This window comes from Antechinus flavipes, chromosome 4, assembly GCF_016432865.1.
Source record: "Antechinus flavipes isolate AdamAnt ecotype Samford, QLD, Australia chromosome 4, AdamAnt_v2, whole genome shotgun sequence".
In the NCBI taxonomy this organism is placed as follows: domain Eukaryota; kingdom Metazoa; phylum Chordata; class Mammalia; order Dasyuromorphia; family Dasyuridae; genus Antechinus; species Antechinus flavipes.
This window is the reverse complement of record NC_067401.1, coordinates 370,416,261-370,440,551: the sequence shown is the minus strand read 5'-3', so window position 1 is coordinate 370,440,551 and position 24,291 is coordinate 370,416,261. Positions and strand designations below refer to the sequence as shown.

The 24,291-nt window shown below is 33.1% G+C and overlaps 1 protein-coding gene across 1 annotated transcript in view; it reads right to left on the bottom strand.

The window, feature by feature from the left end:
- The window catches only part of USH2A (usherin), a 998,601-nt gene that overhangs the window by 356,436 nt on the left and 617,874 nt on the right, over window positions 1-24,291 (bottom strand). Inside the window, exon 37 of the mRNA XM_051996749.1 lies at window positions 12,110-12,289. Within this exon, the coding sequence (XP_051852709.1) occupies window positions 12,110-12,289 (180 nt within the window). The remainder of the gene's footprint in view (window positions 1-12,109; window positions 12,290-24,291) is intronic.

Below are 24,291 nucleotides of genomic sequence, written 5' to 3'. Positions count from 1 at the left end.
TGGAAGTTAATATTACTTTTACCTAATTTTAAAATTAACATTATTTTAAAATGAGATGATCACTTTGAAGAAGTTTGTAGTTTAAGATAATAACGAGTTCCTTCCATCATTTCACTGAAACAGTTTGGCAAATAAGATAAACAGAATGAAATTATCCCTTTTGGGGAAATCTAAAACTTTCATAAAAAATCCATTTCTACCTCTGCAGTATGGAATTTGTCATTAATCATTTTAAACTATGCCCTTTTATGCTTCTTCTGTCTCTTTTAGCTTTCTGAGTAGTTCTTTGATGTAACAAAGACAGTTTCAGACAAGATTTCAGTTCATCTGGAAAAAAAGCTTTAAGTCTGGAGGCAAAATGCAGTGTATTTAAAATTTATACACTCTATAATGCCTTTGTTCTGAACTTGAAGATACTGTAAAACTTCTATGCTTTCTTTTCTTTCCTTTTCTAAGCTCATTTGTTCTTGTGTTTTTTTGCTTATTATTATGCAACAGTGACTTTAACTGGTGGTTCCATCATTTAACTACATGCACAGTCATGGCTGACCCTTTCTGATCAATTGCCAATCCATACAGGTTTGACTGATAAAAGAGCCAATTAGATTTAAGCAAATTAAGGGACATCACCAATGTCAACCACTTATTAAACCGAATGCTCAATTCTATGCATACAAAACACTAATGCACTGTGTCCCATTAAGAGTTGAAATCCTAACCCCATTAGTAACTCCAGACCTTAAGAGGGTAAGGGTCAAAAGAAAGTTTCATATTTATGGATTAACATTTGGATGCAATTTTTATTTTTTTTAATTCTTTCCCTAGAACTCTTGAACCTGTACTGATTCTATTTGAGAGCATGGGTTAAAAAATACATTCTTTATTCCTAAAACCATCCTTAATGCTAAATGTGGACTTGATTGCTATTTAGCATCGTGAATAAATTTAAAATACTGCAACAGTAGAGACTTAAGAACACCGAGTTTATGAAATAAGGAAGATCAATACAATACATTTAAAAAACACTAGTCCAGTTAATCAAATCAGATCTAAAATAAGTCAAGTACTTTGTTTATCAAGTGCAGTTATCTATTTACTGTAAAATACATTATATAATTATCTTCCAATGGTGAGAACAGAGATTTGGAATTGGAATTCACTCTATTGCCATGGTTGAAAAAGATATGACAAAGCCATTTTTCTTTATATCTGATTTGCTACTACCTAATTGGAAGCCATCCTAGAAAGAGGATTTGAAATTAAAGTCATATCACTTGCAGATCAAGATTATTTTCTATCTCTACATTTACCTTGAATTTCCTCAATTTCTCCTTCAGAAAAAATAGTGATAAATATTAGTAAATGATGTACAATCTAAAAATTAAATCAAAGCAAAAGTTAAAACAGGGTGCTACAATCTCTTTCTATATATTTGAAATCGGAAGGTGTGGGTATAAATACTTGTTCTGATCACTAATAATATTACCATGATAATATAGACAGTCACAGTCAGTGAATTCCAGTTTCTAATTTTTTTGTTCCTCATCATTCAATGATAACTACATGTCCTTCCATCTCTTCTCTTTAGGTATTTTCCGCTTGCTACTCCCATATCCAGAACACTCTCTTTTATTGTGTCCATACTCAGGCTTTCTTGGCTTCCTTGAAATCCCAAGTAAGGTCCCATCCTCTACAAGTATTTTTGCCCTCATCCTTTTTAATCTCAGGAACTTCCCTTTGGTGGTTATTTCAAATTTATCCTGTGTGTATCCTTTTATACATAATTATTTACCTGTTATCTCCTCAATTAGAATATGATTACCTTGATAACAAGAACTATCATATTGTCTTTCTTTGTTTACTTAGCCCTTAGCCTAGTACCTGGCATATAGTAAGTGCTTAATAAGTGTTTATTCAATGATTGCTGTATTTTCAAGTAAACAGATAAACTTGTCCCCAAAGGAGATGATTTACTTTACATTTAACTTGATTAATCAAATTAATGTTATACTATATATATAAAATTATAAATGTATAATATTACATATAATTAATATGCAAAAAATTACAATGAATTTCGTCAATTCAGCTTTCTTGAATTTCCATTGTCATAGTATTTTTAAAATGTCTACTAAGGATGTTTTTAGAAATAAAGAATTTTTTTTATTCAGTCTCTCAAATGACCTTAAGGCAAGCCTCTTAACCTCTAAATTCCTCAGTTTTCTCAGCTGTAAAAAGAAGGTATTAGACTAGAGGATTATTAGACATCTACCAACTCTAAACCTATATCTCTTTTTTTAAGGGCATACTTTGTATTATAGAATTATAATAAAATTAGAGGCCATCTGATCCCAATTGGTACATGAATATCCTTAACAAAATTCTCAAATGGCCATCCAAGCTTTTCTTGAATGCTGTGAGTGAACTAAACATCACATCATATATTAGACTTTTCTAATTATTAAGAAGTTGTGAAGGTCTTTCTTATATTGAATCTAAATCTATCGTTCTGTTACTTCTACACAGTAGTTCTAGTTATTCCTTTTGGAAGTATGCAGAATAAATCTAGTGCTTACTTTCACATGACAGATTTTCCAAGACCACAATCATTCTAATTCAATACAATTTGACTAACATTTATTGAGGAACTCCAACATAATAGACCCTGTGCTAGGTGCTGATGAGACAAAACCCAAAAGTCAGAGCATGTCATCTCCCAATTCAATCAACTCTAATGGAACCTTACAGGAACAAATATAAAATCCTCTGTTTCCATTTTTTCTACATCTTATTCCTTGTTATGTACTCTGCAGTATATAACTGCAGTATATATACAGTAAACCTGTACTTCTTGTATGTGTTCAGTCAGTTGTTTCTGACTCTTTGTAACCCCTTTTGAGATTTTCTTGGCAAAGATTTCAAAAAAGGTTTGCTATTTCCTTCTCCAGCTCATTTTATATATGAGGAAACTGAGGCAAACAGGCTTAAAAGAGTTGCTTAGGGTCAAACAGCTAGTAAGTGTCTAAGGCCAGACTTGAACTCAGGAAGATGAGTCTTCTGGACTCCAGGCATAATACATTATCCTCTATGACATTTGTCTGCTCTTTTTACTGATCTTTTTACAGATGAATAAACAAGATGCCCCAGCTCCTGATTCCTGGTTTTTGCTATGTCCCAAACCTGGAGATCTCTCTTTCCCTATTTCCCTAGACTCCTTCAAATCTCAAATAAAGTCCTATATCTATAGCAGACCTGCTTAAAATGTTTATACTTGCAGTCCCTTTCCCCCAAGAAATATAATATATGTATAAAGATATATATATATAGATAAAACATATATATGATATATATCTATATAATAAGTATATAAATCAAACATTTACTGATAATAAATCATAATTTCACAGTCCCCACATTCAGGTATGAAACTCCATATGGGGTACAAGCCACATAAGAAAATGGGTTCTATAGGAATTATTTCATAATTTCCTTTAATGCCAGTCTCTTCTCTCTATTGATTGTCTCCAATTTATCCTGCCTATATCTTGTTTGTACATTATCTCCCCATTAGATAGAATGATCCTTTGGAACAAAGACTGTCTTTTGCCTTTTTCTTTAATCCTAGCACTTAGGAAAGTCCGTGCTTAATAAATGTATGTTCAAATTAAAACAAATTCTTTTTTAAAATTTTATTTTTCTTGAGAGTTGTTTTTTTTTTTGAGGGGTGAGGGAAATCTATGTTTTCTTTCACAACATGACTTTTATGGAAATATTTTGCATCACTTCACATATGCCTTCTTAAAGGGGGATGGGAATGGGGAGGAAAGGAGAAAATCTGGAATTCAAAGTTTTAAAAACAAATATAAAAACGTTCTTCATGTGATGGGAAAATAAAAATATTAAATATTTAAAAAGAAAAAAATGTATGTTAACAGACTGACAAAAAGACCCCCTTTCTAAAGAGACTATATTTTATAGGTGAATATATTTACAGGTAAATAAATAGAAGATAATTTAAGGGGAGAGGAAACACCAACAACTAAGGGAATTAGAGAAGATCTCTCACAGGGACTGCCACCTAGTAGGTGATTGTGAACTCCGTGAGAACAAGGAATGTATCTTTTACTCCTTATAAAAGATATTCCCAGTGTTTAACGCAAGGTCTACAAAATAAGAAGGTATTTTATAAGTGTTTCTGGATTGGCTAATTTACCTTGAAGTTAACTCTTCTTAGGTTAAGGCTAAATATCCCCAATTCCTTAAAATCATATAATGCAGTCCTAACCTAGTGTTTCCAGGTAAGATCATAGCAAAGTGAAATGCACTGTGTACAAATTAACAGCAATGTTGCAAAATGATTAGTTGTGAATGACTTGGCTATTCTCAGTAATATCATGATCCAAAACAGCTCTGAAGAACTTATGATGAAAAACTTTTTAAACAATTTTCTTGAGTTTTTTTGTCTATTTTCTTTCACAATATGACTAATATGGAAATGTTTTGCCTGAGTACACGTGGATGAGCTATATAATCGAATTGCTTGCCTTCTCAATAAGGGTGAGTGAGGAAGGGGGAGATGAGGAAGGAGAGACTATAAAACTTAAAGTTTTAAAAGCAAATGTTAAAACTTGTTTTTACATTTAAGTGGGAGAAAATAAAATATTAAGTAAATGGAAATTTTAAAAATAGTAGCTGTTTAAAGCTCTTCAAGTTGCAACACAGCTTGCAGAATATGTAAGCTCATTCTTTTTATTCAGGTTTTGATATAATCAAAGAAAAGGGACAATTAGAACCTAATGGCCAAAGGAGTGCTAAGGATCCCAATTTCCATTCAAAGAACAGCTCCGATGCTACCCTCTTTACAAACCCTTTCTTGATCTCCCCATATACTATACTATCATTAGAAATAAATTCACATCATTTTAAGTACCATGCAATATGTAAGGAGAAGTTAGATGGTATGGTTAAAAAAGGGGGGAGGCAATCCTGGAGTCAAGAAGTCTTCTCCTTCTGAGTTCAACTCTTCTCAGATAGTTAGCTTTGTGACTCTGGGCAAATCACTTAATCTTGTTTCCTCCTCTGTAAAATGGGCTAGAGAAGGAAATGACAAAAAGAACTCCACTATCTGCCCAAAAAAACCCAATTAGGGTAAAAAAGAGTGGGGTGTGACTGAAAAGGACTGAATAATAGCAAAGTGCATATATCATAATGTCATGGATAGAGCATTTGATTTTTTTTAATATTTTATTTTATTTTATTTTATAATAACTTTATATTGACATAATTCATGCCAGGGTAATTTTTTTTTTACAACATTATCCCTTGCACTCGTTTCTGTTCCGATTTTTGCCCTCCCTCCCTCCACCCCCTCCCCTAGATGGCAAGCAGTCCTATATATGTTAGATATGTTGCAGTATATCCTAGATACAATATATGTATGCAGAACCAAACAGTTCTTTTGTTGCACAGGGAGAATTGGATTCAGAAGGTAAAAATAACCCGGGAAGAAAAACAAAAAGAGCATTTGATTTTATAAGTAAAGATCCAAATCTGAATTCCATTTCTGCACTTTACTGCTAAGATGATCTGAGACAAGTTATCTAACAAGTTAATCTAACATTAATTTCTATAGCAAAAGGATGTTGAATTAGATAATTACCAAGATCTTTCCAACAATAAATCTGATTGATTATTTTTAATTTTTCCTGTTTGCCTTCCTATTGGTTCTGTCATTACATTGTGAGCTTCTTGAGAATGGAGACATTCTTTTGCTCTTCTTTCTATCCCCAGTCCTTAGCACAGTACCTACTACAATATGGTGCTTAATAAAAGCTTACTGATTCACTGACTTCCAAGGACATAATTAAATTCAACAAGTACCTTCCTTAAGGACCTGAAGGGCAGTGGATAAGACTAATCTCAGAGTAAGGAGTCTGTTTTTTATTGTTGAGTCATACCTTCCTGTCCATCTCTCTGTGATGACCCCATTTGATATTTTCTTGACAAGGATATTTTTTCTTCTCTAACTCATTTTACAGATGAGAAACCTGAAGCAAGCAGGGTTGAATGATTTGCCCAGGGTCATACAACTAGTAAATATTTGAGGCTAGATCTGAACTCAGGTCTTCCTGACTCTAGGAAAACTGCCTTGAGGGAGGATTACCTAAATTCTAGTTCCATTTCTGATACACATTGGCTAATGTGACCCTAGATAGACTCTCTCTTGTAGAAGAGAGGGAGGTAGGGAGGGAGGGAGGAGAAAGAAAAGAAAGAGAAGTGTATCTTTCTTTATGTGTAATATGCAGTATGACCCTGAAAAGAGAATGTAAAGAGAAAATACCTCCTGCTTTCACAGAAGTTACAATCTTTTACAAAATACACCCTGTGCATAGATAGGCATATACAATAAATGTATAAAGTAAACATGATCCTTTATCTCACATCAGAACTGTGTTCTGAAGAGGTCCCCAAAAAGTCTCTTTCTATGCATGCATTTACATGCTCAGATCAGACAATGATACAGTAGTGTGGCCCTGGATAATTTCCAAAGAGATGACATGTCTAGTTTCCCCTAGCACCACCATCCCTTCACCTACTGCCAGCTATGCTCCCAACTGTCTTTATATACCCAAAGAAACCTAAAAGTGGAAGGTTTATGTCTCAGCATGATTGAACAAGGTATTCCTCAGGCCACCCTTCCCTCCTCATCTCCTACCCAGAAACACAGTAATTACAGGGCTATAATGTAGAACTGATATATCTGAGATAAACTTTACCATTCAGCTTCTTCCAAATTTAATCCTAGAACATTCACTGGAGGTTATGGGTTTTTGTTTTCTTCTGTCACGCTCTAGGGTTTTTTGTTTTGTTTTGTTTTCTATATCTCCTTTTAAGTTTCTGACCAAATCTCCTCCTATGTTCTCAAAGTAAACTAGGAGGCAAGTACACAGCTTGGAGCAATGTCAATACAATTTTACACAATTCCAGGATTGAATGAAAATTATTTTATTAGAGAATCACCATCTTCATAAGGGGCTTGACATTTCTAGAATCATGAAAGTAACAATGAAAATAACCATCCAAAGATAATGGAAAAGTAAATAGCATATAGAGCCTTTTCTGCTCCTCTATTTCTTCTCTTCTTCACACTGGTTCATTTGTTATTCATTTCAGAATGGATCACAGTTCACTGGATAAAGGCATGGAAGATTTCTTTAATAACTCTCAGTACTAATTTAATTCTACTTAAACATACATATTCTAGTGAATGCCACATGCTTTTCAGCATGATTTTATGTGTAAATCAGGATAATATGTTTTCAGATCATTAAGTAAAAGGAAGCATGAACTGAAACCTATTTAATAAATGAGGTATCACCTTTAAAGTACCACAAGGTCATAAAAAAGATAATTTCAAAGCTATAAGTTTCCTAATTGTAATCAACAACAATCTAATGATGAAAGAAAGTATGTCCTAATGGCTGTAATAAACTTGTGCAAATCACTGACTGTCTTTGAAGATGCTGCACCTCTTCCTTTTGTAAAATGGTAGCTTCTCAATTCTTAGATTTCTAAGTCCAAATGAATGATTGCATTAAGCTCAGATAGTGTGGGCTTGCAAAGCAGTATAATAATGAAAATGATGAAGGTCTATATACTGCAGATGAAGACAAGCTTCAGTAAGCAGTTTAGCTCAGATTTGGTTTACCACTGTAAAACAATACTTTAGTTCCTTAACATTTGCATAATACTCACATTTCTACAGCACAGACAAGTTATACATGGTGTGGTGCTGAATTGGTGATAGTAATGTGCTGTGTAGTGAGCTTTCTTTAATGGATATATCACATAATGATTTTTTACAACTGTACGGAACAGTTATTCTCAAAAAACCATATGAACAATGGAGTGGCTCAGTTCCTTTTTATGAAGATGTTTAAATATATCTAATCCAGTTTGTTTTTGTTATATGCATGACATAAAATGAATAAATATCACAATTAAAATTTTGCACATCCTTTTTTTTTACATAGAATTGAGATATAACTTGCAATTTCCATTAAAAAATCCAATCATATTTGATTTCCAAATGTGAATCAAGTTGAGATGATACTTCTTGTGTCATATTTTTATTCACCATCTTTAAACATTTCACTCAAGTGTTTTGGGGACATCAAAATCCAATATGATGATAGCTAACAATTTTTGGCTCAAATTTCAAAGTCCACAACTGTAAATAGAAAATTCAACCATGTTTCTTATTTATTCATTCTAAGCTTAATAAAATGCAGCACAGTCAAAGTCATCTAACACACACATCTATTATAAAGATCCTTAAAAAAAGGTAGACAATTTTTGTCATCCAGGATCTATTTATACACTGCAGTTAATTAATTCTTACTAAGGCAGAAATAATTATTATTTATTATTCAACAGATAATGAATCTCTATTGCATCGACAAAACAGCACAGATTGAATCTTATGCTGGCCAATTCTAAGGAGAATTATCTTTCTGATAAAAAAGTGCCCTTTAGGACCTTTAGGTTTGGACAAGGATTGGTCTGTTACTGTGTAAACTGTCATTTCCCTACTTAATTGTAAGAGTAATCCAGTGACTCCCTGTTACTTCAAATATCAAATTCTCTGTGTGTCATTTAAAGCTCTTCCTAGTCTAGTCCAAGCCTAGCTTTCCAGTTGTCTTACACTTTCCTTCCCTCCTCACACTCTAAGATCTAGATGCAGCTACAAGACCTGACTCCATGTATTACCCTGTGTGTTCTTCATCCTTAGAAAGTTTCCCCTCATTACCACTACCCCATTGCTTTCCCAGCTTCCTTCAAGACTCTGTTCAAATAAAATCCGCATGTACAAAAATGTTTGTAGCAGCCCTTTTTGTAGTTGAAAGGAACTGGAAACCAACTAGTTGCCCATCAGTTGGTGAATGGCTGAATAAGCTATGGCATATGAAGATAATGAAATATTAATGTTTTATAAGAAATGATAAGCATAATGATTTCAGAAAAGCCTGAAAAGACTTACATGAATTGATGATAAATGAGGTGACTAGAACCAAAAGAACACTGTACATAGCAACAGCAAGATTATGTGATGATCAGCTGTGATGTACTTGCTTTATTTTTTTTCAACAATGAAGTGATTCAAGACAATTCAATCCAAAAGATTTGTGATGGGAAGAGTTATCCTCACTCAGAGAGAGGACTGTGGAGACTTAATGAGGATCAAAGCATACTATTTTTATCCATTTTGATATTGGTTTTTTTTTTTGCTTGTTTTTTCTTTCTTTCTCATTTTTCCATTTTAATCTGATTTTTCTTGTGCAGCTTGATAAATGTGGAAATATGTTTAAAAGAATTGCATATATTTATCCTATAATGGATTACTTGCTGTCTAGGGGAAAGGTTGAGAGAGAAGGAGGGAAAAATTTTGTTTTTCAAGGGTGAATGTTGAAAACTATCTTTGCAAATATTTTGAAAAAGAAAAAGTTATTATAAAAAGAAAAAAATTATTTTTTAAGGAAAGGAAAAAAGAAAGACCCAGTTCAAAATCCTTCCTCCTAGGCTTTTCCTAATGTTCCCTCTAATAATGCATTCCTTCAGAGAATAACTTTGATTTGCAGTATATGATTGTGTGTTCAGTTGTGTCCTGTTCATGGTGACCCCCTTTTGAGGTCTTTCTGGCCAAGATACTAGAGTGCTTTGACATTTTCTTCTCCAGCACATTTTACAGATAGGACACTGAAGCAAACAAGGTTAAATGACTTGCCCAGTGAAACACAGGGTCAAGTGACCAGGTAGGAATCCCGGAAACAAATTATTCCTGACTCCAGATCAGGCACACTATGCACTATAGCGCTACTTAACTGTCATGTATGCAAATAACCATATTTTATTTCTCCCATTAAAATGTGAACTCCTTAAACGTAGGTATTATGTTTTTGCTTTTCTTTGTATCCTAAGAGGTTAGTACAATGCCTGGTATATATTATGTACTTAATCAATTAGCTGCCTAGATACAGACTGTGATTTTCTTCTTAGAATCTAGAATAAATCAAATTCCAGGCTATTTTGCTGAAGCATACTATAAGAGGTCCCTTTTGAGTCCAGTTTATTCAAGGCATAAAAGAACATGTTTAAAATGAATAAGAAATCCTGAGGATATAAGAAATCATTGTTAATTCATATTCCCAGTAATTCTGGGGACATGAATTCCAAGCCATGAGACTTGGAAGTTTCTACTCTTGAACTAATATTCAGTCACTAATTCATTCAGAAAATGTTTGTCAACTTTCTACAATGTACATGGATGGAGGACATAAAGTTTAAATTACACATTCCTTACCATTATGGAGTTTATAGTCTAGTAATTTCTACTAGGATTTAAGACAGACACAATATATGAGAATATAATAAATATTTTGGAAGAGAGGTCGATTTCATTTTATCCAAATGGAATTTATATGACCTGGATATCAAAAAATTGTTACAAGACAACAATGTATTCGCTGATTCATAATCATCATTAATATGAGTATGAAAGATGATATGGATACTTTAAAAGGTATCTTGATATGCCCATGTTTCATTTTTTGTTAAAGAAAAATATAGAATTCAGGTGAATCCTTTATATGGAAACACAAACAAAATAAAAAAGGCATAAAAAGATATCAATTTATATTCACTGATAAGCATATTGTCAAAACTGTCAAAATCATGGATTTATAAAATTTTTGTTCCCAAGAAAAATAACAGTATGTTGTTGTTGCTGCTGTTATGCTTCATTATATAAAAATACCTAGTCAATAGAACATACTAGAGCTATTTTTTGTAGTATCTGTAACGTTAAATCTACACCACTTTATTTCCTTTGTGAGAAGTTATTTGATAGATTTACACTAAAAAGAAGAGTTCTTGGAAAAACTGTAACAAACTAGTCTCATAATCAAACATCTAACCTTCACTAATTTCCTTAGTACTATAGCTTTACCAATTAAACTTACAAGATATATCTCTACAGAACTGAAGTTGAGCAATAACAAAATTTCCATCTTCATTTTCCAAGAAACTCATTCAAATCCAAGCTGTCCCAAAATAGAGAGATTTTATATGTAAAGTAACAAAATTATATTTCTTTTCACAAAATGATTTCTTTGTCATTTCAAAGTGGAAATAATGCTGTCATGTAGAAATTCATTGGACTCCTATCCAAGAGTGACCTATCGGATCACTTTGAGATCATCTAGTGTTCAACTGAATTTTATACATGAGAACTTTATATGCAAGAAAGCAGAGTCAAATATTAATTGATTACACAGATTACATGGGTATTAATAAAATGTAATTTGAATTTAGATCCTATGATTCCATAATCAAGATTCTTTCTACCCTATCACATTACCTTTTCATAAGAGAAGATATAATTCCATAGAATACTATTTATTGTAACCTAGTTATTCATTGCACTGTCCTTAACCAATTTTATGAACAAGATTTAAAATTATAAGCATGAGAAGAGAAGCGAGATAGCCAAGTTGCTATCTATGTAAAAAAAAAAAAATTAAAGCCCACATTATTTTTGTAGAAAACAATAAGAAAGCCTCCCAGGATGCCAGGATGGAATGTCTCTTCTACTCCCTCCCTTTTTATTAAAACAAAAGAGAGATGAATCTAATATACTGTATTAGGGAGTCAGACATATCCTACATAGAAAATTTTACATTGTATTGATTTTCTCAACAAGTAGAGGCAACATCTTGGACAATTCAAAAAGCAAAAGGAAAATCTCTCTCTGTAGCTACTTTATAATATTTGTTTGACTGAAAACAATATCCCAAAATGTTCAATTTCTCTCTGTGTCTACGTTTGTGTCTATTTGTCTGTCTCTCTCTCTCATACACACATGCACAATTAGTAGACAATACTAATTTTTAAAATGAAACAATTTTGTAAGCAAAAATTACAACCAGAAACCCAAATGAATTAGGTCTCTAAATTCAAAATTAAATTTAATAATAAACAAGTTGATTAAAACATAATGAACTCTAATGCATTTGTAATATTAGAGAAACAACATTTTATTTCACATGCTTACCCCCTGGAGGCATCATGATTGTTATAGGATCACTTATCAAACTGCCTTGGATATTTGATGCATTCACTTGTACAGTATAGTTAGAAAATGGAACCAGTCCACTAATGGACACCCACAGGTTGGCTTCTTCAGTACGGTGCAAGATTTGTGTGTCATTTACAAGAATGAAGTTGGATTTGGCTGTTAAAAAGAAATATTAAAAGTTATTAGTAGATTTTTCCTTTGTGAGAAATAATAGGCATATATATATATATATAAAATTATATTATGTTATATGTAAAGCACCAATAGGCTTTAAAAAAACAAAACTATGTAAATACTGGCTAATGTTGTTAGATAGTACAAATATAAATTATTAGTCATATCCATATATTATGACTACACTGTGATCAAGGTCAGATTTTTGGCTTTATAACTAACTCTGAAGGAACCAAGTGGTTTAAACTCAATAGGCATTAATTAAGCAACTGGTTCCTTCAAATCAGTAGGGACACAAGGGAACTTAACATCCTTATTGAGGATACAAGAGGTAAGCAGAGCACAAAGAGTGCCAGTGCTTTGAGTTGAGAGTTGAGGGAATTTCCCATAGCAGGCAATTCTTGTGATGAGCTCAGAAAGAAGCTAAAGAGTGTAATAACTAACTGGAGAGATGAGGAGGGAGTGTCTTCTAGGCTTGTGGGATTAAAGTAGTATGAACTGGTTTGCTATCTATAGCTAATATATTTAAATTGCTTATTAAAATATGATATGATTTGTCATAAAAAGAACAATAATGATAGCTCACTTTTATATGGTTTCAAAGTTTACAAAACCCTTCCTGCTTAAGATAAGGAAGTTAGCACTATCATTATGCAAATTTTATAGATGATGAAGTTGAGGCCCAACTATATCAAGTACCTAACTCCTGATTACACTATGGTGACTCAAAGGTCCTACTTCAATTTCTCATTGCATAGTAAAAATAATCCTAATTTTAAAAAAAATTGTTAAAGGAACAAAACCTCTGATAATAGCTATCAAGCTAAAATGCTTTCAATTTGGGCCTGACTATAGGATTGGAATTTTCTGCTTGTGCACCAGTCTGGCAAAGTTCATTATTATAATAATGGTTAAATAGATGATGATTTGTTAACCAGAAAAATTCACAAAGGCCACAACTAAAGAACAGAGGGGTTCTAAGTTTTATTGGTAGAGATTACACTGACAAAATCATAATTTTTTGAAGTATTGGTATTATTATAAATATAGCTACAAACTCTAATAAGTCAAGATTTTATGATACCCATATTATAAATATCATAATATAAATATATAAACATTGAACATAGATATTATTTGATTGCTAGGATGTTTTAGTTTAACATTGTAAGCTTTGAATCTCATATTTCTACTTCGATTTTCCATTTTTATGTATTCATTGGTTATTTGTCTAGATATGATGTTGATATTATAGGGAAGGATGTTCTGCTTTTAGGATCATAAATATAGAGCTGAAAGGATGTTAGAATGATCTAGTTTAATCCCCTCATTTTGTAGATGAGGATATCAAGGGCCAGACAGGGTTAAGTGATTAAATATCTGATAAATAATAGAGGCATGATTTGAATTCAGGTCCTCTACTAAATTAATGTGTAGTAGATAATATTTTGAAATATTATACTTACCACTTTATGTTCCTTGTTGCAGAAAGGTATTAGTTGCATACTGACCTAAGCAAGCTCAGTATTGACTTATTCTATTCTAAAACCTAAATCAATTAAATGGGACAGTACAGTGCTGAGCATAGTCAGAAGTCAGCTTTCAGAGTTCAAATTTGGCCTGTTACATACTAGTTATATAACCCTCAGCCACTTAATCCTATTTGCCTCAGTTTCTTCATATTTAAAATGAGTTGGAGAAGGAACTGGCAAGCTAATTCAGTTTCTTTGCCAAGAAAACCTCAAATAAAGTCATGGAGATTTGAACACAATTAAAAGTTAACTGAACATTCCAAAGCCTATAATTTTCTCTTTTATTTACTTGAATAGGCAAATCAGTATAATGGGAAAGGGCATTAAAAAAAGAAATTTGACTTTTTAAAATTTTTACTAACCTTCTATGGTTTCAGAAGGCTTACAGATGTATTTATTATAGGAGATGTTTAGCTCATGCATACATGACTCTGAAGTTAGATTGGTTGCCTTCATATTTACTCTCTTTTCTCTCTTTCATTCCCCTCACAAAGAGATTAAGACTAAGACTAAATAATTCTAGGTAAGGTTAAGGTTAATATGGCTCAACCTCTCAAAAGAGAAGATAAAGGTCTCTATAGTGTTTTTTTTTAAATTATTATTATTATCAAGTGTAATCTTGTCTACTGTGGTCAATGATATGTTTTTCTAATGAATAGTTTACTTATGAATCACATCCTTTTGTGAAAAGATATGTGTGAAGCAAAAAAAAAAAAGTAAAATGAATTAGATTCCCCATAAATAATTATTTCAGAGATATATTTCTACCAAACTCCTTCAGTTTGGGGATATAATAAAGAAAATCCTTAAGAACCCTAATGTTTATTTCAAATAGCATACCATCCCTGCTAAAGTACATTGCATGTGCAGATTTCTTTCTCCCATTTTCAGCTCTCACCTACATATACTTTGTAAGGAAAGTTATTCAATAAAGAATGAATACATGTGATTTTTTTTTGTTCCCTTTACTTCCTAAAAGTAAATTATTCTATTAACATAAATAAGATATCCCAATTTTAAAAATGAATCACATGTGTAATCTGTTTAATGTGGAAAAAACTTAAAAATAAATGTAAATCTCATATCAACAAATAGTTATGAATCATAGTATTTTGCATAACATAATATGTACTCCTCATCATTGTTGTTAGCAGCAGCAACAACAACAGCATTTACATATAACTCTAAATTTGACAAAGTCTTTTATATACATTCACATTCAGGAATATTGTAAAGTAGATTCATTTGTCACATAGGGGTTTGGGTTAATGACTTCTAAACTACTTGTCTTTTGGATATTCTATGATTCATTGATTCTAAGTATCTATAATATGAAAATATGTTAGAAAAAAGTTGCAGTGAAAATACTGATAGTAATACAATTATAAAATGCTTTGAGCTTTAAAAAATATATTTCTCACAAATTCTATGAGATAGATAAATTGAAAATAATAAAGAATATCTGTGAGAGAAGGGATTTCTGAGGCCAATAGAAATTATCTTTCTATAGTATTTCTAAGCAGCGATCATCTACCTTGCGCTTGAAGAATTTTGAGGCCCAAACTTTTATCATCTCAGCTGTCCCAGCATATTTTTAGACATCTCTAATTGTTGAAAAAATTCCTTCAGGTTTGTATATCAGCAAATTCCATTTTCCTTTAGTCCTGCTTCTAACATGCGGGTTGAACAGAACAAACACAATTCTTCTACCACTAATGGTGCTTGAAATACTTGAACTCAGCTATCATGATTTTCCTAAGACCTCTTCTTTACAGTAAACATTTCCAGTCTCTTTACCTGATACATATATGGTCTAATTCAATCATTTATTAAAATGTGTCTGATGTTAAACACACTAACATTCTGCTTAGCTATTTAGTGTTCTTATATTACTTGTGATTTCAATTCTACTTAATGTATATTTATCATATTAGCAAAAATCCCTATCATCAATCTCTTTGATACCATCACATGACATTGAGAACTTACTTCCCAGGGAGGAAACATTTTGGTGATGACAATAAAAATACAATTGCATTGTAATGGCCAACAAATAATAGAAGATGTTTTCTTTGGGAACAGGACAAGATAATTTATATTTATTTCTTATGATACCAGTGAAAAGAGAAAGCCACCATCAGAGCATGATGTCCTTCAAAAACTATTTTGATAAAGTCCCATGACTGTTCAGTTACATGGCAGAAGTATTCAGTTGAATGATAATATCTAAGGTAAGACCAATGGCTCATTACATATGTATATAATATCAATATGTTCTTTTGTGTTGTGCTCTTCTTCCTACAAATTGTATGGTTAATACAAATACTGCTGCTATCTTTTTAAATTGTGATGCAGGGGAAGCATACAAGGTAGCACTTTGTTCTAAGTTTCCTAGATAACAACATTAATACATGATAATTATACAATTAGTTGTTACATTAAGTTCTAGTTATAGAACAATGATTACTCAGTAATTATAAGAAGTATATAATTACTCAATAATTATAAGAAGTATGTAATTACATAACCATTTTATTCAGTGGGAGAAAGAGAGGAGAGAGAGAAAGAGAGGGGGGGAAGAGAAAGAGAGAGAGAGAAAGAGGAATAAAAGAGAGAGAAAAGGAGAGAGAGAGAGAGGAAGAAAGAAAGAGAGGGGGGAGAAGAGAGAGAGAGAGAGAGAGAGAGACAGAGAGAGAGAGAGAGAGAGAGAGTGTTGGTAAATCTCCAAGAGTCAGAGAGTAGAATTGCCCTAATTCTCAGCTCATATTTACAAACTTAGAATATCTGACCTGTGTAACCTCAATTAAACTTCATTCTCAATACTTCAAACAAAAACAAATATCTAAAGATCATTTCCTTCTTTGTACAAATTTCCTTCTTGGGAACTTTATCAATATGGGATGCTAAGACAGTAAAGAAATAGAATTAGAATTCAGGTCCTCAGTTTCCTCCCTCTGAGAAAAGTGTGCTTTACTACTTTCTATTGCATAAACTTTGTTTTTCAGTATACAGCCACAGTTTCAACTTCACAGAATTTTTTTTTAAGTGTGAAAATAATAAGCATTTTATATCATAGAAGGACATCTCTGCTCCCACTAGTTTCAGCCTTTAACTATTTGTAAATCTAAATAGATAACATATTTCCATTTTGAGTATACATATTCTCCTCTGACTTCACCCCTAAAAGATATTTATAAAGTTCAACTTGAGTTTCTTCTAATCCTCTTTGACTATGAACTGTGGCATAGACCTTTATTGCTCTCTGAATGACCAGGAGAAATAATCTTTAAGATACTAAGTTTCATGTATAGGAGAAGCATGATATTTTCACAGTGAGATTTTCCAAAGGTTATTTATTCAATTAATCATAAGTATTCATTAAGCACTTATGTGATAGATAGCCATGTGCTAGTTGCTAAGTCTTGAGGTAATGAACATAAATCCTTTCACACAGCTTATTAATACGTGTAATCTATTCCTGTGATGATCTCAGACTAAAGCTTTGTCATAATTTCCATAATGGTTGTTACTATTAAAAATAAGCTATTGGTGAACAATTACGTTTATAGAAAGTGTCAGATAAAATGACAAGAATAGAAATTTTTTTTCAACTTTCTTTAGAGAGAACAAAATCTGAGAAGTTAGATTCTTGCAATAATAATGACCAAAACCCTCTGAAATTCTGTGATTGAGTACATTCTATCATGGAGAAGAGAAGAAAAATTCATATCAAACATTAGCATTTTTCATAGTACCAATTTTTTATTATCTCTCTCTTTCTTTAATTAGTAAGAGTAAAGGCAAGGAAAAATCCTGTTATTCTCCAAAGCAAAAAATGGGGATTTAAAATTTTCCCACAGGTTTCTCAATATGTAAGAAAAGAAAAATCTTTTATATCCATGCTACAAGTCAAGGAATAGGCTAGGCTAAGTCTAAAAACAGATGAGTAAAAGAAATTATTAACAAGGGTATAGGTAGAAATAGTGTTCGTTTTTCATAGTTATTATCTGCAGAGAATGAAAGTTATGTAGTTATTTTCTTTAAATCTAGAGATGTAGTATATTTTCTGAACTTCAAAAGGTACTATTCTAGAGGTGGAGCCAAGATGGTAGAGTGAAATCAGAAAGATGCTTGAGCTTTCTTAGTTTCCCTTGAAAACCACATAAAACCAAGTCTCTGAACAAAGTCTGATGGAATGATACCTTCAGCTCAAAATAGATTGGATGGGCTTCAAGAAAGATCATTCTTAGTGGAGTGAAAGTGTTTTTTGTCCCAGCACAGATGGTCTGGGAAAGCCAGTAAGAAGGTCTTAATCACAAAAGATCAGACTCTGAGATTCTTTGTGCTGGCTCAGTATTAGAGCACATCTGTGCAGCAGCCTCCAGTCCAAGAACATAAGGAAAATTGTCATCCCAGGAACCAGGATGTTTCTTGGGGAGAGCAGGTAGCGACACTCCCACTGTGAGCAAGACACCAAACATAAGAGGCCCATGAAAGGTAAAAGTCAAGTTTCAGAGATGCACAGGAAGCTGGGAGCAGCACCCCCTTTACCACAGAAGAAGAGCTTAAACAAACAAACAAACAAAGGCATAAAAGAGGAAATAAAAAAGAGAAGGAAAGAAAATGAGCAAGAAACAGAAAAGAACCTTAATCATAGAAAGCTACTAGGGTAACAGAGAAGACTAAAACACCCACTCAGATGAGAATAAAATGTCCATAAGGGAAATGTCAAAGAGTAATACAAATTGATCTCAAGCCAAAAGAAGTTTCTTGGAAATGTTCATAAAAGATTTTAAAAGGCAAACAAGAGAGAGAGAGAAGAAGAAGAAATGAGAAAAGAAACAAAAGGTACGTAAGAGAGACTCAATTGCTCTGAAAAGGGAAGAAAAAGTGATTGAAGAAAACAATTTTTTTAAAAAACATTTAAAGAGAATGTTTAGCTAACACACAATTGGCCAAATTACAATTAGCCAAATACCAAAAAAAAAAAATTACTGAAAAAAAATCTTGAAAAGTAGAATTAATCAAATGGAAAAAGTAATACAAAAGCTAACTGAAGAAAATCATAAATTAAAAACTAAAATGGGGCAAATGGAAGCTAATGACTCTATGAGACATCAAGAATCAGTCAAATAAACATAAAAGAATGAAAAAAATGGAACAAATTGTGAAATACTTCATTAGTAAAACAGCCTACCTGGAAAAATAGATTGAGAGACAATTTAAAAATTATTGGCCTACTTGAAAGCCATAACCAAAAAAAAAGAGCCTGGATAGCATTCTTCAAGAAATCATTGGTGACTTCTGACCAAGATGGCAGAGAGGAGGCACATAGCTGTGTAAGCTCCACGTTTTCTCTCAGAATTCATTTCATGACAAGCCTCAGAATTAATGCTTGACTGAAAAAAAAAACCCACAAATAGTTATCAAGAGAAGACATCCTTGAAATTCGCCAGGAAAGGTCTGTTTTTGCTCGAGGGTGGGGATGGTTTTAGATCCAGCGCAGGCTGAGGGCAGGCAGTTCACATCTGAGCAGACCAGAGTGGGGTGGGGTGTGATCTCAGCCCTCTCTGCGGGGAGAGCTTTGCTACAGGATTGGATACTTTGCCCTGTCAGCAAGCCAGCAGACAAGTAGAGAAGCTAAAAACACAGGGGTGAAGAATACAACCCCAAACAGCTAGAGTCTCTTAGGACCTGGCCTCCCTTCCCCACAGTGTCTCAGCACACTCTCAGAGTCTCAGAGCACAGTTGCAGCACAGCCATCACTGTCCTGTTAGTGCTTCACTGCTGCCCCCACAGTCTGCAGAAGAAGCTCATTAACACCACCCAGTCCAAAAAAGAAAGGAGATTCCTTTTGTTTTGTTTTTTTCTTTTTTTTCTTTGCTAGTTTGTTTTTGATTCTTCTCTGACAACATGAGCAAAAAATTGAAATGGACTTTAACCATTGACAGTTTCTATAAGGATAAAGAGCAGACTCTAAACCCTGAGGAGACTAAAAACAGATTGTCTCCATGTGAATCCCCAAAAGAGGAGATCATCTGCTCCTCAGCACAGATGAATCTCATAGAAGAAATTAAAAAGGCTCTCACAAGAGAGCTAGAAGAAAAATGGGAAAAGGAAAGAGAAGCTTGGCAAGAGAATCTGGAGAAGTCATCCCACTCATTTAAAGACAGAGTGGATACAGAAATCAAATCGTTGAAAAACAGAATTTGTGAACTGGAAACAGAAAATAGATCTCTAAAAAATAAAATTGGCAAAATGGAAAAAAAATTCCATAGAACAAAACAATTCATTTAAAAACTCAATTGGACAATTAGAAAAAGATATTTTAAAAAGTGAGTGAAGAAAATACTTCACTGAAAATCAGAATCGAACAAATGGAATTGAATGACTCGAGGAGACAACAAGAATCAGTCAAGCAAAACCAAAAAAATCAAACAATGGGAAAAAAATGTGAAATACCTTCTTGGGAAAACAACAGACCTGGAAAATAGATCTAGGAGAGACAATCTGAGAATTATTGGATTCTGGGAAAAATATGATGAAAAAAAGAGCCTGGACAGTATTTTCCAGGAAATTATCAAAGAGAACTGCCCAGAAGTCATAGAAACAGAGGGTAAAATAGACATTGAAAGAATCCATCGATCACTTACTAAAAGGGATCCTAAAATCAAAACACCAAGAAATATAGTGGCCAAATGCCAGAACCTTCAGATGAAGGAAAAAAAATACTGCAAACGACTAGAAAAATCCAATTCAAATTTAGAGGAGCCACATAAGGATTACTCAGGATCTAGCAGCATCCACATTAAAAGATCAAAGGGGCTGGAATATGATATTCCGAAAGGCTAAGGAACTCAGTATGCAACCAAAAATAACCTACCCAGCCAGAATGAGCATCTTTTTCCAGGGAAGAAGATGGACATTCAATGAAATAAGCGAATTTCACCTATTTTTGATGAAAAAAACAGAACTTAACAAAAAGTTTGATCTACAAATATAGAACTCAAGAAAAACCTAAAAAGGTAAAAAGAAATCTTGGGAACTATATTTCTGCTATAAAGATGTATAAAGAATACATGTATACCTTGCTCTAGAAACTACAGGAGGAAAGGACATTGTACCAGAAAAAGGGTAAAGTGGGGGTACTACCTCTCATGAAGAGGCAAAGGAAACCTATTATATCTGAGAGAAAGAATGGAGGGGGGATGAATATAGTGGGTATCTTACTGCTTTCAGAATTGGCTTTAAGAGAAAAAATTTAGACATATTCAATTTATGGTGAAACTTCTCCCACCTCTTTGAAAAGTAGGAAAGGAAAAGTGAAAAGGGAAGGAATAAGCTAAGCAGAAGAGAGTACGGAAACTGTGAGGAAAAGGAGTAAGAGAGAGGGAGGGATACTAAAAAGGGAGGGCTGTGAGAAGCAAGTGGTGCTCACAAGTTTAATACTGGGGAGGGGGGCAAGGAGGAAAGAAAGGGAAAAAAAACATAAACAGGGGTTAACAAGATGTCAAGTAATACAGAATTGGTCATTTTAACCATAAATGTGAACAGGGTAAACTCCCCCATAAAGAGGAAAGGATTAGCAGAATGGATTAAAAGCTAGAATCCTACAATATGTTATTTACAGGAAACACACCTCAAGCAGGGAGATACATGCAGTGTAAAGGTAAAAGGTTAGAGCAGAATCTACTATGCTTCAGGTGAAGTCAAAAAAGCAAGGGTAACCATCCTGATCTCAGATCAAGCAAAAGCAAAAATTGATCTAATTAAAAGAGATAAGGAAGGGCACTATATCTTGCTAAAGGGTAGCACAGACAATGAAGCAATATCAATATTAAACATATATGCACCAAGTGGTGTAGCATCTAAATTCTTAAAAGAGAAATTAAGGGAGCTGCAAGGCATTGACCCACACTTAAGACTGTACACCAGGATAAGGTCAAAATGGGTTCAAATGACCTAGGCATAAAGAATGAGATTATAAATAAATTGGAAGAGCATAGGAAGACCTGTGGAAGAGGGAGGAATTTATAACCAAAGAAGAACTAGAGATCACTATTGACTACAAAATAGAAAATTTTGATTATATCAAATGAAAAGTTTTTGTACAAACAAAACTAATGCAGACAAGATTGGAAGGGAAACAATAAACTGGGAAAACATTTTTACAGTCAAAGGTTCTGATAAAGGCCTCATTTCCAAAATATATAGAGAACTGACTCTAATTTATAAGAAATCAAGCCATTCTCCAACTGATAAATGGTCATATGAACAGACAATTCTCAGACAGAGAAATTAAAACTATTTTTAGCCATATGAAAATATGTTCCAAATCATTATTAATCAGAGAAATGCAAATTAAGACAACTCTGAGATACCACTATACACTGTCAGATTGGCTAGAATGACAGGGAAAGATAATGTAGAATGTTGGAGGAAATGTGGGAAAACAGGGACACTGATACATTGTTGGTGGAATCCAGCCATTCTGGAGAGCAATTTGGAATTATGCCCCAAAAGTTATCAAATTGTGCGTATCCTTTGGTCCAGCAGTGTTTCTACTGGGTTTATACCCCAAAGAGATACTAAAGAAGGGAAAGGGACCTGTATGTGCCAAAATTTGTGGCAGCCCTGTTTGTAGTGGCTAGAAGCTGGAAAATGAATGGATGCCCACCAATTGGAGAATGGCTGAATAAATTGTGGCATATGAATTTTATGGAATATTATTGTTCTGTAAGAAATGACCAGCAGGATGAATACAGAGAAGATTGATGAGACTTACATGAATTGATGCTAAGTGAAATGAGCAGAACCAGGAGATCATTATATACCTCAACAACGATACTGTTTGAGGATGTATTCTGATGGAAGTGGATCTCTTCAATAAAGAGAACTAATTCAGTTTCAATTGATCAAGGATGGACAGAAGCAGCTACACCCAAAGAAAGAACACTGGGAAATGAATATAAACTGCTTGCATTTTTGTTTTTCTTCCTTGGTTATTTATACCTTCTGAATCCAATTCTCCCTGTGCAACAAGAGAACTGTTCGGTTCTGCACACATATGTTGTATCTAGGATATACTGTGACATATTCAACATGTATAGGATTGCTTGCCATCTGGGAGAGGGGGTGGAGAGAGGGAGGTGAAAAATCAGAACAGAAGTGAGTGCAAAGTATAATGTTGTAAAAAATTACCCTGGCATGGGTTCTGTCAATAAAAAGTTATTTAGAAAAAAGAGAGAGAGAGAGAGTTGCAAGAAGAAATAGACAACAAAACTATAATAATGGGAGATCTCAACCTTGTACTCTCAGAATTAGATAAATGAAACCACAAAATAAATAAGAAAGAAATCAAAGAGGTAAATAGAATACTAGAAAAGTTAGATATGATAGATCTCTGGAGAAAACTAAATGGAGACAGACAGGAATACACTTTCTTTTCAGCAGTTCATGGAACCTATACAAAAATTGACCATATATTAGGACATAAAAACCTCAAACTCAAATGCAGTAAGGCAGAAATAGTAAATGCATCCTTTTCAGATCACGATGAAATGAAAATTACATTCAACAAAAAGCCAGGGGAAAATAGACCAAAAAATAATTGGAAATTAAATAATCTCATACTAAAGAATGATTGGGTGAAACAGCAAATCATAGACATAATTAATAACTTCACCCAAGAAAATGACAATAATGAGACATCATACCAAAATGTGTGGGATGCAGCCAAAGTGGTAATAAGGAGAAATGTCATATCTCTAGAGGCCTACTTGCATAAAATAGAGAAAGAGAAGGTCAATGAATTGGGTTTGCAACTAAAAATGTTAGAAAAGGAACAAATTAAAAAGTCCCAGTCAAACACTAAACTTGAAATTCTAAAAATAAAAGGAGAGATCAATAAAATTGAAAGAAAAAAAAAACTATTGAATTAATTAATAAAATTAAGAGTTGGTTCTATGAAAAAACCAACAAAATAGACAAACCCTTAGTAAATCAGATAGTAAATCAGGAAAGAGGAAAATCAAATTGTTAGTCTTAAAAATGAAAAGGGAGAACTCACCACTAACGAAGAGGAAATTAGAGCAATAATTAGGAATTACTTTGTCCAACTTTATGCCAATAAATTTGACAACTTAAATGAAATGGAAGAATACCTTCAAAAATATAGCTTGCCCAGATTAACAGAGGAAAAAGTAAATATCCTAAACAGTCTCATTTTAGAAAAAGAAATAGAACAAGCTATTAATCAACTCCCTAAGAAAAAATCCCCAGGACTAGATGCATTTACATGTGAATTCCACCAAACATTTAAAGAACAATTAACTCCAGTGCTATATAAACTATTTGAAAAACTAGGGATTGAAGGAGTCCTACCAAACTCCTTTTACGACATAGACATAGTACTGATACCTAAACCAGGTAGGTTGAAAATAGAGGAAAAAA